The 13604-nt window shown below is 43.3% G+C and overlaps 2 protein-coding genes across 2 annotated transcripts in view; one reads left to right on the forward strand and one right to left on the reverse strand.

The window, feature by feature from the left end:
- Positions 1 to 3227, forward strand: part of DHFR (dihydrofolate reductase) — a 45977-nt gene extending 42750 nt beyond the window's left edge. Inside the window, exon 6 of the mRNA XM_078067119.1 lies at positions 2989 to 3227. Within this exon, the coding sequence (XP_077923245.1) occupies positions 2989 to 3022 (34 nt within the window). The 3' untranslated portion in view covers positions 3023 to 3227. The remainder of the gene's footprint in view (positions 1 to 2988) is intronic.
- The window catches only part of MSH3 (mutS homolog 3), a 236554-nt gene that overhangs the window by 222218 nt on the left and 732 nt on the right, over positions 1 to 13604 (reverse strand). The window lies entirely within an intron of this gene.

Consider the following 13604-nt stretch of genomic DNA (forward strand, 5'->3'; position numbering starts at 1 on the left):
TGTTTTTCATTGCAGACCCTTTGCTCATCCAGCAGTGTAACTTTAAAAAAGAGTAAGAAGATCTATATTGGGCATGTATCAAATGGTAAGCAAAAAGCAATTCTAAAGGGCAATATCATACAGAAGAGATGAGTTATCCTGAAGTACATCAGTGCTTTGGAAACATCTGTCAATAATGTGACATGAAAGCATGCTGTACGGTAGTGATGCTTGAGAAAGCAGGTTTATTTTATTATTTTTTTTTACAAAACCTACTTTTTTTTTTAAAGATTCTATTCATCCATTTATTTGAGAGAGAGAGAACACGAGCAGGGGGAAGGGTTAGAGGGAGAGGGAGAAGCAGACTCCCCACTGAGCAGGGAGCCCGATGCAGGACTCCATCCCAGGACCCTGAGATCATGACCTGAGCTGAAGGCAGATGCTCAACCGACTGAGCTAACCAGGCACCCCAAAGCAGGTTTATTTTAAATGTTGATTTTCAAGCCTAAAGGAGTCAAAGTCCATTCTTCTAAATGATTTATTAGTTCCTTTTTTGGGGGTGGGTGTCCATATAACTAATATCTGCCCAACAAAGTAAAGCAAATATCTCAAATTAAAGGGATAATTCTAGGGATGCCTGGGTGGCTCAGTTGGTTAAGCGACTGCCTTCAGCTCAGGTCATGATCCTGGAGTCCCGGGATCGAGTCCCGCATCAGGCTCCCTGCTCGGCAGGGAGTCTGCTTCTCCCTCTGACCCTCCTCCCTCTCATGCTCTCTGTCTCTCATTCTCTCTCTCTCAAATAAATAAATAAAATCTTAAAAAAAAAAAAAAAAAATAAAGGGATAATTCTACCTAACAACTAGACAGTGTCACCAACGGATGAGAAGTCCATTTGCAATGAGATTCTACTAGGCATGTCAATATCCAGACCAAAAAAAGAGGGAATCAAAGTTCTAAGAGTTATAGCTGGATTCATGAGAGTTTTAGAAAGTGACAAGTTCCTACAGGGTTTGCTTTTTTTTTTTTTTTTTAAGTGTTTAAACACTTAGGCTCCTTGTCCACACATCTCAGGGATGAGAGAAATTCAGGCTTGGTTCTCGCATTGAGACTATCTGCTCTTAGCCAACCCTGCATTCCAGCAGCATCTCGACCCCCAGCCAGTCTTTCTGTGTAGCAACACTCTGACCCCAGAGTCAGAGTCTCTAATTCTGTGACTGCCCTGGCCTTGGAACCAAACAGACATTTTTTGATCCCAGTTCTGCAAACTAGATACCTGTCTTTGCCACTCCCTTCTTCACCCTGCCTGTCTTTCCTGCCAAATAAAACAATTCTCCAGGAGTGGGTGTCTGATTACAATCCCTGCTCTTCCATAATTGGCTATGCAATTTGGGATAAATCATTTAGCTAGCCTGAACCTCAATTTTCTTATTTGTAAAATAAGGGGTTTGGATGAGATGGTTTCAAAGGTCCCTTTGAATTCTAAAACACCACTGCCTTTCTGTCAGGCTCTCGCGGAGACTGTGGCCTGTCTCTGATTGGTCCTTGTCCTTTCAAAGAATGAGTAGCAATTAAGTGCACTGAACAAACATGTTACAACTCAACATTCTTTGTAAAATATATGCTTTCCTGTCAGTTGGGCCCTTAAAGTAACTGTAGTTTTAAAATTAATTCTCCCTGGTCTAGAACTGGACCAGGTACAGAATAATATCATGTATCTTATTCTCACATAGAGTATGAAATAGCCAGTGTTTTTGCAAATAATAAAACCAATACTGGCTAACTTATACAAAAAAGAAATTTATTGGAAAGATACTGGGTGTGTCAAAGAATTTCAGGGAAACTGGAGAATTAGTCTTGGAAATAGGAACTCAGGGGTGCATGGCACAGTCGAGATCCCACCAGAGGTTCAGTCCACGTAGGATGCTGGCTCTGGCATCATCAGCCCTGGATACCTGTCACCATCCACTGAAGTCTTAATTCCATCCAGCCACTCTGAATGCTCTTTGACTGTCTCTGGCCTCATTACCCCTCCCTGAAGGGGAAAGGTCTCGGGGAAAGAGCTTCTGTTTGGCTGAGCCCTGGTCAGATGTCCACACACGGGTCCAAGGAGTCCAAAGCTGGATTATCTGCTCCTCTCCAGCTTCCAGAGTAGGAAGCCTGATCCTGACCTCCATTCATCTGGCACTCACGAAAATAGAAAGAGTGTTCGGATGCTGGACAACCAAAACTGACAAATGTTCACTACACAGTTTTCTCACTTGTGATTACAAATTCAACACATCCTGGAGGCATCCATAAGAGGTTAATTATGTTCTGGAGAGGTCTACAGCTGATTGATTATTCCAGTATTACTTCATCTCTTCATCGATTTATATGAATCAGGGATTGGTCCAGTTAATGAAAGCATATTCATCAGGATACTAATTTATTGGGCTGGCTTTTCATATTTACATGGCTCCTCTGGATGACAAAGTGAGTATCTGAAATGAATAATGAATCACTGGAAGGAAAAAGCACATCTTCATTCAGAGCACAGGCTGTTATTGATTTTTAAAGTAAAAAAATAATATGTGATGTTTAGTCCTGGTCTAAAGTTCTTCACAGAGATGATGTTAATTTCCCTAAGACTTTGCATTGTCCTGGTTTTAGAGATCAGCTGGGATGTCTGAATTACCTGGAATTTAGGTGATAGATGTCAGAAGAGACACTAGAGCTAAGTCCTCTCAGCCTCATTCCAAAGCAAATCCACTAAGCCTCAGAAACAATTTTTCCACCCTGAAAACAAAAGTGGCAAGCAGACTCCCACCAGATTGCTGCCATTAGGTAGGACCCCTTCTATGGCCAATGTGGAAGAGAAATTTAGAAGAGAGAAGGAAAGAGAGTTCTGTCAAGGAGCTCAAGGACTGAGATAGTCTTCTAGAATAAACATAAGTTCAGAGAGGAATTTGTCCGACAAACTGCAGTGGCATCCCCACATAAGAGGCCTTTTATTTTTGATATATTTTTCAGATATTCAGGGGCCGACCAAAGAAAATCTCCCTAAAGAGAAATAACCGGCCAGCAACCCAGAGTCCTCTATCCTGGAACACAAAGCTCCTCTCTGCACTGGGCCACATAGTGGCTCTGACTCCCAGTCTCACAGGAGAAGTGGGTCCTTCCAACTGCTTAAGGAAGTGTCTACTGTGGTCCAAAGAATGGGGGCACCTGGCTGTCTCCGTCAGTGGAGCGTGCAACTCTTGTTCTCAGGGTTGTGAGTTTGAGCCCCATGTTGGGTGTAGAGATTACATAAAAATAAAATCTTAAAAAAAGGAATGTATTCATTATGATACAGGTTTGGACACATATAGCAGAGACTCAAATAACAGTAGCTTAAATAAGATAGAAGCTTGTCTCTCCATGTAAAAGACTCTTCACTGATATGACACCTACTCGTCTTTCAGGTCTCACTGGAAATGTCCCCTCCTCTGAGAAGCCTTCCCTGATGTTACGTAGACAAGCTAAGGTATTCTTGCCTTCTGTTCTCTGAGTACCTTCTAACTTCTCTATCAAAACAATGATCAGGGACGCCTGGGTGGCTCAGTCGTTAAGCGTCTGCCTTCGGCTCAGCTTATGATCCCAGGGTCCTGGGATCGAACCCCGCATTGGGCTCCTTGCTCAGCAGGAGGCCTGCTTCTCCCTCTCCCACTCGCCCTGCTTCTGTTCCCTCTCTCGCTGTCTCTGTCAGACTAAAAAAAAAAAAAAAAAACTTAAAAAAAAAAGCAATGATCATACTTTGTGTTATGGATTGCTTAATTTTCCCCACATTAGAACTAGCAACACAACGGTAGGGACTGTGTTAATCTTGCTCATCAGCATTATCTCCAGAGAGCCACCCCCCACCCGCACGGCACAGGTACTTATTTGATGTACTGAATGTACCTCTGCTGAATGTTCTTGAGGGTGGCAGGAATTGAATACTTCTGGCTTATCATACATAGGACTGTTGCTCAGAAAATTCCAAAATAGTAAATAGTCTTTATTTTATTTATGAGAGAGAGCATGCACGTCGGGGGCGGGAGGGAAGGGACAAGCGGACTCCACGCTAAGCATGGAACCCAGCCCAGGGCTTGACACAGGAACCCATCCCACGACCCTGAGATCATGACCTGAGCCAAAACCAAGAGTCGGGCCCTTGACCAACTGAGCCACCCAGGCGCCCCCAGTAAATAGTATTTTAAAAATGGGGAAGTAACAGCCATTTATGCTCCTAGCACAGCTGCAGATTTGGAAGAGAGCAAAAATGAGTATTTCCATTTGAAAGTTCTTAGCCTATAGAGCAGGGGCTAGCAAACTTTCCGTAAAGTGACAGTGAATTATTTCACGTTTGGTGGGTCATATGATCTCCATTGCAAGGAGTCCACTGCGCCGTGAAACTGGAAAGACAGCAACAACCAACATGTAAACCAATGGTGTGGCTGGGTTCCAATAAAACTTGATCTATGAATACTGAAATTTCACATCATTTTCAAATGTCATGAAATAATTCTTTTGCTTGTTTCCAACCAGTTAAAAATGTGAAAGCCTTCTTAGTTCCTGAGCCTTGCAAGCAAGGCAGCAGCTAGACTTGGCCCCTGGGCGGTGGTGTGCCAGCCCCATCAGAGAGCACATTTTTGACAGAGCAGAATCTGGCCTTGGTTCGCTTCTTTAGCCCCTCAGTGCAATTCACTTTCCTAAGCACCTACTATGGGCCAGCGGCTGCAGAGCAGTGAAGATGGTGAAGACTAGCTCTGTGCCGCTAAGTCCACAGGACATGGACCCAAATCCACAAACTGTGTTTGCAGCGTCTGGTTGAAGGGGGGAGGTTACTTCATGACAAGGTGACATCTGAGGGGTAAGTCATGGGCCGTGTGCCCCCAGGAGCCAGCAGCAGTCTGGCTCTGGATGAATCCCACAGCGAATGCTGGGCAGCAAGGCTGGGAGGGCATGTGTCAGCTGTACGAGGGACCCTCAGGGACCAGCATAAAGCTTGGTCTGGTGGGCAACTGAGAACCAAAGGGGATGATTAAACTGAGATAATTAAACTGGTACCAACAATGCATTAGTTTTTTAATGTTCTAACTTTCAAACTATTAAAAAGTGGTTTCTGAAACTATTTGATTCCTTTTTCTGTTACTAATTTACCAAATATTTCAACTGACAAATTCTCCTGGGAAAAATACCCAGAGTTCAAGGGCACCTGGGAGGGGGAAATGCCATCCGTGTTTTCCCAGGGGCCAGAGCTTATAAAAGGAGCCATTGTATGGAAAAAGAAAACATAAAGCAAGAATAAAATAATAATTTCAAATATTCATAAGATTTTGAGGAAACTGAACTATCAATCACACAATGCCCTCCCTAGCTCCACATTAATAAGAAACTCCTATTTTGTCCCTAAGGAGAAAATCACTCAATATTATACTGCCCCTTTCCTTTTGTCTCTGAAATGGGAGCTTTGTTGGAAATCATTAATAGGAAAATAATAAATCATTCTTTCTTAGCACCATAAAATATAGGAGGCAGGAAAAATCAACTCAAGTTACAAGGATGCAAACTGAATTCTCCTTCAATTGGCATAAAATGTCACCTTGCTCATCCAACCAAAAATTCAGGACAAGTCTCTTGGAGCGCCTATTAAAAGATACCATCTTGGCACATCGGATGCTCAGGAAATGGATGTGACATCAATCTGCATGCAGGGACCATCTCCTTCACGCTGATGCACAGTCTAATTGGAGGATGAGGAGTCCGACTGCTGGCATGCCGATGAGTGGTCTTCCGCAGAGACGGGCAGAGCACTGCAGCTCTGCCTTCCACTCAGGAATTCACCTGGCTGCTCCTTTCTGCCAGCTTTACCCATCCTCTTTTCCCTTGCTCCGGTCACAGGATTCCAAGGTAAGGGAGTAGGTAAGTGCTGGCTGAGTGCCAATCACAGGCAGACTTCTGTGGTGCAAGATCAACGTTTCTACGTAACTAAATAATTTCCATTTTAAGGTTTTTTAATTGACTAGAGGTGAATTTTTTTTTTTAAATATTACATTTCTATGGTTCAAATTTCAACAATTCTAGATATGGAGTAAACACAAAACGACACTCCCTCCCACCACTCTCCCTCAACCGCAGTTCCCCTCCCTACAGGTAGCCTATGTTATTATCATTTCCTAAATATCAAATGATGATAGGGGCGCCTGGGTGGCTCAGTCGTTAAGCGTCTGCCTTCGGCTCAGGTCATGGTCCCAGGGTCCTGGGATCGAGCCCCGCATCGGGCTCCCTGCTCCGTGGAGAGCCTGCTTCTCCCTCTCCCACTCCCCCTGCTTGTGTTCCCTCTCTCACTGTGTCTCTCTCTGTCAAATAAATAAATAAAATCTTAAAAAAAAAAAAAAATGATGATAGTCATTGTATTATAAGTTGAGGTAAAAGGCTGGAATGAGTAAGTCCCAAACGCAGTGGCTCAAACAAAACGTTCTTTCGCATATAACCGTCCAGGGTAGGCGGCCCAGGTCAGTGGGTGGCTCTGTATCGCACACTCATTCAGGGATCCGCGCTTCCCCGGGGCTCTCCCGTCTTCACAGACGAGTCCAGCATTGCCACCGGATGCGAGAAGCGGCGGAAAGCAAAGGCCGGGCCTTTCCCCTTCCGCACACTGCACTCCCACTCACTCCCGGTAGCGGAAGCGTGGTCACGTGGCCACACTGGCTGCAAGGGAAGCTGGGAAAGGCCGCTCTATCCCAGCTGCAGCTCGGCTACTACTCTTGTGGTTGTGCCTTGTTACTTAAGGAGTTGAGCTCCCGGCGCACTCTCTACGGATCACCTTACAAAGCTTTCCCGGGCTCCTGCCCCGCGCGCCTTGCCGGGTGAGGGCGGCCGCTCTTCCCTTAATCCCTGAAGTATAGCTAATTTCAGGTGTCATGTTCAACAGGCAGGTATTGCAGAAGAGAATTGCCATGCAGAATGGCCATGCTTAGTGGGAGGCCCTACTAACTGCCCACCCAGCGGACACTCTCCCCTTTACCAATGTATTTCACGAACACTTTTATAGTGTTATGTTTTGTATGATTTATGAAAATCGACTCATTTAATCTTCACGATAACTCTCTAAGATAGACACAGTTATGGTCCAATTTCCAGTTTATAGATGAGAAAACCGGCAAACAGAGAGGTTAAGTCATTGTTCAGGGTCACAAAGAAACTTACGTTAGTCTGCCTTTTTTACCAACAGAACCTTGATTTTATTGTAATTTAAGTGAACTCTGTAAAAAAAAATCTTGCTTCCCTCACAAGCAGAGGTAGCCATATGACCCAGTTTGGGGTCAGGAACCAAGGAAAACTATTGTTTTACTGAAAAGAAAAAAAAAAAACAGGAGAGATACAGATGGTGTACATCTTTTGCCCTTTGACCCTTACACTTCTCCAGCTTTGGAATGTGGACAAGATACCTGGAAGTCAAGCAGCCATTTTGTGATCATGAGATGAAAACTGAGGATGGCTGAACAGGAAGAGGGAAGGAACCAGCTGTACCAGCCATGGATTTCTTTGATATGTGAGTATATATATGTACATATACATATATATATTGAGAGAGAGGGAGAATATATATATATATATATTGAGAGAGAGAGAGAGAGAGAGAAAGAATATATAGAATACATATATAGAGAGAGAGAAAAAGAATGATAGAGAGGGAGAGAAGGAGAATCCCATTTGGTAAAAACATTAGAATTGGGCCCAAAGCCATCTTCACTGATATTTAAATCTAGATCCTCTTCCTGACTGCCTCAAAGTCCACAGGTCAATTATTCCTTTTAAGGGGTACCCCAACTGGCCTCTCCATTAGGCCCTGTATCTTCTCCTCAGAGTCCAACACTCATTTTCTCTACATTCAGGCCCCAACGCCAACTCTACCCTCAACAAGGTCAATCTTTCTTATCATAATGCCGAGCAGTTCCTCATGGTCTTAAAATTCTGAATTCCAGAAGAGGATTTGGATATACCCACTTAGGTTCTGAGGAAGCAGTCCTAAAACTGCGTAACCCTGCTACTCCTGCAGTTGTATTTGCTAAGCCATTTACAAAGTCCAAGGAAAGAATCATAGGCATCTCCTAAATTTTAGAAAACTCCAGCTTTTTCATAATATCACAGAAGCCAATATGCAGAGGGAACAAAAAAACGGGCCTCTCAACTCGGAAGGACTCAATCCAAGAGAGCTATTTAAATATTCATCTGCTAGGATATAGAGAAGATACAGAGGCCCAGCCCCTACCACCAGGGAAAAGATGGCCTGGCCTAAGGATTGTAGCCTAAGGACCAAGGGTTGAACACAAAACAGATTTTATTGCTCTCTGGTAACTTTCGAAGGCTATTATGAAACTATTCTTTAAGGCAACTTTCCTCCTATCAGGAAAGGCACAGTGTGTGGGACCTCTGTGGACAGCTAGGGGTTTTGAGACTGGGTACATCCAAATCTAAGGCTTACAGATTTTAAGCATGGACCTTTAAATGAAGGTGTTAGCCCTCACAATCTTTCTAGCACATCAGAAGTACTTTTTTTTCCTTCCCAGAACAGGAAAGCAATCTTCTCCCAAAGATGAATCAGGAAAATGCTGGCAAGCTTGGGAATAGCAAGGAGTCCATTCCCACACGAAGCTGTCAAGGTTTAGAAAATGTTGGGGAAAGGCTCAGCCAGGGGGCTTCCTGTTATGCTAGGACAGTATGGAGAAAGAGGGAGACATGAAAAAATGACTGGAAAGAAACCAGGGGGGAAGAAAATGATGAATATAGGGAGTAAAACAGGCTCTGTTTTGCTCAGTGTGACAAGAAGCTTACTGTTTAATGTTTTCCTATAGCCTTTCCTCTCCTACAGAGAACCTGCCATGAAAGATAATATTCACTGTATTTGGATCTTTTCTTAAATGAAAAAGGCCTTGAAAAATGTATTTGCATCTCAAGAGCTGAAACTAAATATTTTCCTGAATGGATGAGAAGATCTGGGCCATTGGCAGCGGAGGCAAGGAGGAGACAGCTCCGCCCACTGCCCACTGCCCACTGAGGACCAGGGACAGAGCCTCCCCTTGGCCTCCAAGCCAAGCCCAGCAGGTCCCAGGAGCTGGAGAGGCAGGAGCTCCAGAACCTGAGACCTGAGACACTCTCACCTCAGCTCTCCTAAACCCGCCCAGTAGGGTTGCCCATTGTCCCCAGTCTGCCACAACTACTCTGGGACACACCACTTAAAGCTTTCAAAAACCATCTCTGAAACTTCTGAATTGTTCATTTTAAGACAGTTTATTTTGTTGTGTGAATTTTACCTCAAACATTTTTTTTCTTTAAAAAAAAAAGATATTAGATGGAGTTTGTGAAAGACAGGCGAAAAATTAGTCAAGAAGAGTTGCCTGTTTAAATGCTTCCCCTCCTCCCACCCCCCGCACTTCCCCAGCACAGGTCATTCTCTCCCCCAAACCTGGCTTGCTCCCTCACTACACCACTGCTTCCCATGATAGTTGTGTCACTATCCCAGTGTCTCCAGTTAATTACATCTGTCGTTTCTAGTCAGTCAAATTTAGATAGCATCTTTTCACTGCCACCCCCTACTTTGTAAGATGAGGCTATCAGAGCCCCCGCTCTCCTGCCACTCACTTTCCTTCTCTGAACTCTCCGCTCTGCCATCTCTACTGTTATCTTTATATCACTGAAACTGATAAAAGGTTAGTCTCTTCTGCAATTATAATTACATCTTCTGTGCTTTCTCTTCAAAGTTAAAAAATCAAGTTCCAACTATCTATATGTTGTTCACTGCACTCTTTAATAACTGCTTTCCAAGAAAATTTCCCAGAACTGAAATACATGAGTTTCCAGATGTGAAGGGCTTACTAAGTGCCTACAAGATTACATAAAAACAACCCCAGCCTAGGGCGCCTGGGAGCCTCTGACTCTTGGTTTCGGCTCAGGTCGTGATCTCAGGGTTGAGCCCAGAGTCTGGTACTGGCTCAGTGGGGAGTCTGCTTGAGATGCTCTCTCTCTCCCTCTGCCCAGCCCCCTTCGCACACACATGCTCTCTCTCAAATAAATAAATAAATCTTTAAAATAAGTATATAAATAAGTAAATAAATAAATAAGTAAAGACCAAAGCGAGTAATAGTGACGTTTTAGAGCACTGTAGAAAAAGAGTAAATCCTACATGTTTCCAAAAGGAGTGGGAGTGGGGGTAGGAGTGTCCCAAATAAAATCAGGAATCAGAATGGCTTCAGATTTTTTCTCAGTAACTCTGGGAACTAGAGGATAAAGGAGGAATGCTTTCAGGTTTCTGAAGGACAATTACTTTCATCTTAGAATTTTATACTCAGATAAACAATCAAACAGTGTTAGGGTAGAATAAAGACATTTTCAGATATGCAAGGACTCCAAATTTACCTTCCACATACCCTTTTTAGGAAGTTACTGGAGAGATATTATCCACAAATAGAGGAAGCGAATTAAGAACGAGGAAGACACAGACCTATAAAATGGGATCCATCCAGGAAATCACGGAACAAAGTCCCAGGGTGACAGTAGAGCAGTGTTCCCAGGAAGTTGAAAAGGGTGAGGTAAAAGGAGATTCCAAAGACTTGACACTGTCCTTGGAACAACCTAAGTAAGTGGTCAAGGCAGAGAAACCTAAGGGGGGCTGGGGTAGAAGGGAAGACGAAAAGGCCGGGGTAGGGGGAAGTTGTTCAAGACAGGGGAGCAGTTATTAATGATGATTATGGCTAGGAGGATGATAACCAAGGGATTTTTAATTCAAAATGGCAGACTAATCACACATCTCCTCTCTGTCTTGAGATCTGAATTAAATAGATAGTAGACTTATAGTATAAACCACAATTTTGAAGAGAAATGGAGGGGTTCCATCAATAGACCAAAGTGTTCAGCTTATTTCTGGAAGGTAGAAAGTTGATGGAGGGATTTCTGATCAAGATGCTTATCAAACACAAGCATCTACTGTTACATGTTCCTAAAACTCCACCAAAACATATTTTTGATGGCATAAAACCAGGTAATCCCACTGTATCACCCACAAGGTAGGATGTGTCCAATTTGGTTTGTGCATGTAGGTTCAGTTCTGCCTCTCAGCTCCCATGACTTCAGGCGTCAGTGGATCTCACACACCAGGGAGATGGAACAGTGCCAAGGGGAGCAAGAAGAGCTATGAGGATTGCTCTGTTCTGGTCCCATTCCTGAGGCCCCTGGAGTAAATCAGAAAGCTGCTTGGAGCCCTGCTGATCTCTTTGGTAAAACGGGGATAATAACATCTGTCCTAGCTCCTTCAAGATTGTGGTTGCTGGATCAAAATGAGGCCAGAAGGAAGTAGAAACTATATGTCCTCGGGGCACCTGGGTGGCTTAGTCAGTTAAGCATCTGCCTTGGCTCAGGTCATGATCTCCAGGTCCTGGGATTGAGCCCTGTGTCAGGCTTCCTGCTCAGCAGGGAGTCTGCTTCTCTCTCTCTCTCTCCCTCTGCCCCTCCCCATTACTTGTTCTCTCTCTCTCAAACAAATAAATAAAATCAAAAAAAAAAAAAAGAAAACTATATGTCCTCATCCTCAAATCTAGAGTGTGAAAGCCATCCATCTCCCTTTAACATTCAAGTTACAATGAAGGCATGGGCATGCCTGCCTAGATTGCAGGCTCTGCCGTCCATCACATCTTCACCCTACCCCACAATTCCACCAGCAACGCTGGAAAGGATCAGTCCTCAGAGGCTGTGGGATGGACAGCGACATGGATGGGGTGGGACACTGTCTGCTGACCACAGGACCTTACCCATAGTGCATAATGTGATCTGTTCACCATTGTTTTCTTGCTGTTACCAATCCTTCCCTAACATTTCACTTGGCAGGGTGCCCAGGCCCAAATCGACCTAGACTCTCATTCTCTTTATGAAAGCCCTTGGCCCCAGATATGTTGGTGACGCCAGGATCGTGGTGGCCAGAGATAATTTTCCAGCATCAGACTCCTCCTCCTGCCTTCCAGCCCTGGACAGCCCCTACGGCAACAGAGCCAATCCTCCAGGTGAACTGAATCTCAGGGCCTCATCATCCTTTTTTCTTTCTCTCTTTCTTTTTTTTTTTTTTTGTTCAGTCCAGCCTCTCTCTATCCATCCAATATAGCAAGTTTCAATACCCTGCTGATAGGTGTAGTAGAGTGAATAATGGCCCCCCATAGAGGTTCACATCCTTGTCTCTGGAATCTATGAATATGTTACCTTATATCACAGAAGGAACTTTGCATATGTGATTAAACTAAGGATCTTCAGATGGGAGATTATTCTGGATTATCTGAGTGGACCCAGTATAATCATAAAGGTCCTTGTAAGAGTGAGGCAAGAGGATCAAAGGGAGAGAAGGAAGCAGAGGGAGAAAAAGACATGTGACAACAGCAGCAGAGTTGAGAGAGAGAGAGAGAGATTGAGATTGGAAGTCAGAATAAGGGGCCACAAGCCAAAAAAGGTAGTCAGCCTCTAGAAACTGGAAAAGCCAACAATTGGGACTTCTGACCTCCAAAACTCTAAAAGAATACATTTGTGTTCTTTTAAGTCACTAGGTTTATGGTAATTTGTTACAAGTAGCAAAAGGAAACTAATAGAGTGAAAATTAGATCATCTGCTTTGGAAAAACTGTTTTGCAATATCTGCAGAAGTTGAACATATATGGATGTATGTATGTTTCATAGGTATGTACCCAACAAAAATGTGTATATACGTTCACCAAAGACATTTACTATAATGTTCCTAGCAGCATTATTTATAATGTCTCAAACCTGAGAATTACCCACATGTCTATCAGTAGTATAATGAATATAGGTAAATTCACACAGAGGAATTCTACACAGGAAAAAAAAAAAAAAAAAGAACAAACTATGACCATAGGCAGTTTGCATCTCTTAAATATAATGTCAAGTGGAAGAAGTCAGACAACAGAGTAAATTCTGTATGATTTGATTGTTATAAAGTGCAAATATAAGCAAAAAATCTATGCTGGGTGAAACCACTACCCTGCCCCCTCCTCCAAAGGGAGGATATGAGGGAGTCTTCCGGGGAGCTGCTAATGTTCTGTCCCTTGATCTTAAAGATGCTTCATTTTGCACAATATCATTGAACCTGTGAAATGTGCACCTTTTAATATGTACTATACATAAATAAAAACTTTTTTTCAATGGAGGAAAGGAGACCTATGCCTTCATCCAAATTTGCCTCCTCGGGACCCTCCAATCTCCCCTCAAAAATGGGTGGGGGTACACGGTAATCCAGATCCAGGATTCCAACTCCCTAGAGCCCAACTCTGGCTTAAAATATCCTGTGAATTTCCTTTACCTATTTTTACTAAAGGGCCCATTTCAGCGGGTTATTTTCCTAAATAAAAGAAGCCTGCCCAGAGATAAGTTTACTTTCCCCCTTTGAGGACTCAAAACTACAAACTAGTTTTGATTGACATTAACTGAACAACAACAAAAAACGGTAATAGTCTTTTCTCCACCCAGACGACCCCTGATAAATGAAGAGTTAAAACCACTGCAGCACAGTTTAACACATAAAATACACATTTCGTTAAATTTTGTTGAAGTGTTATATTAATGTTTTAA

Source organism: Halichoerus grypus, chromosome 2 (genome assembly GCF_964656455.1).
Source record: "Halichoerus grypus chromosome 2, mHalGry1.hap1.1, whole genome shotgun sequence".
In the NCBI taxonomy this organism is placed as follows: domain Eukaryota; kingdom Metazoa; phylum Chordata; class Mammalia; order Carnivora; family Phocidae; genus Halichoerus; species Halichoerus grypus.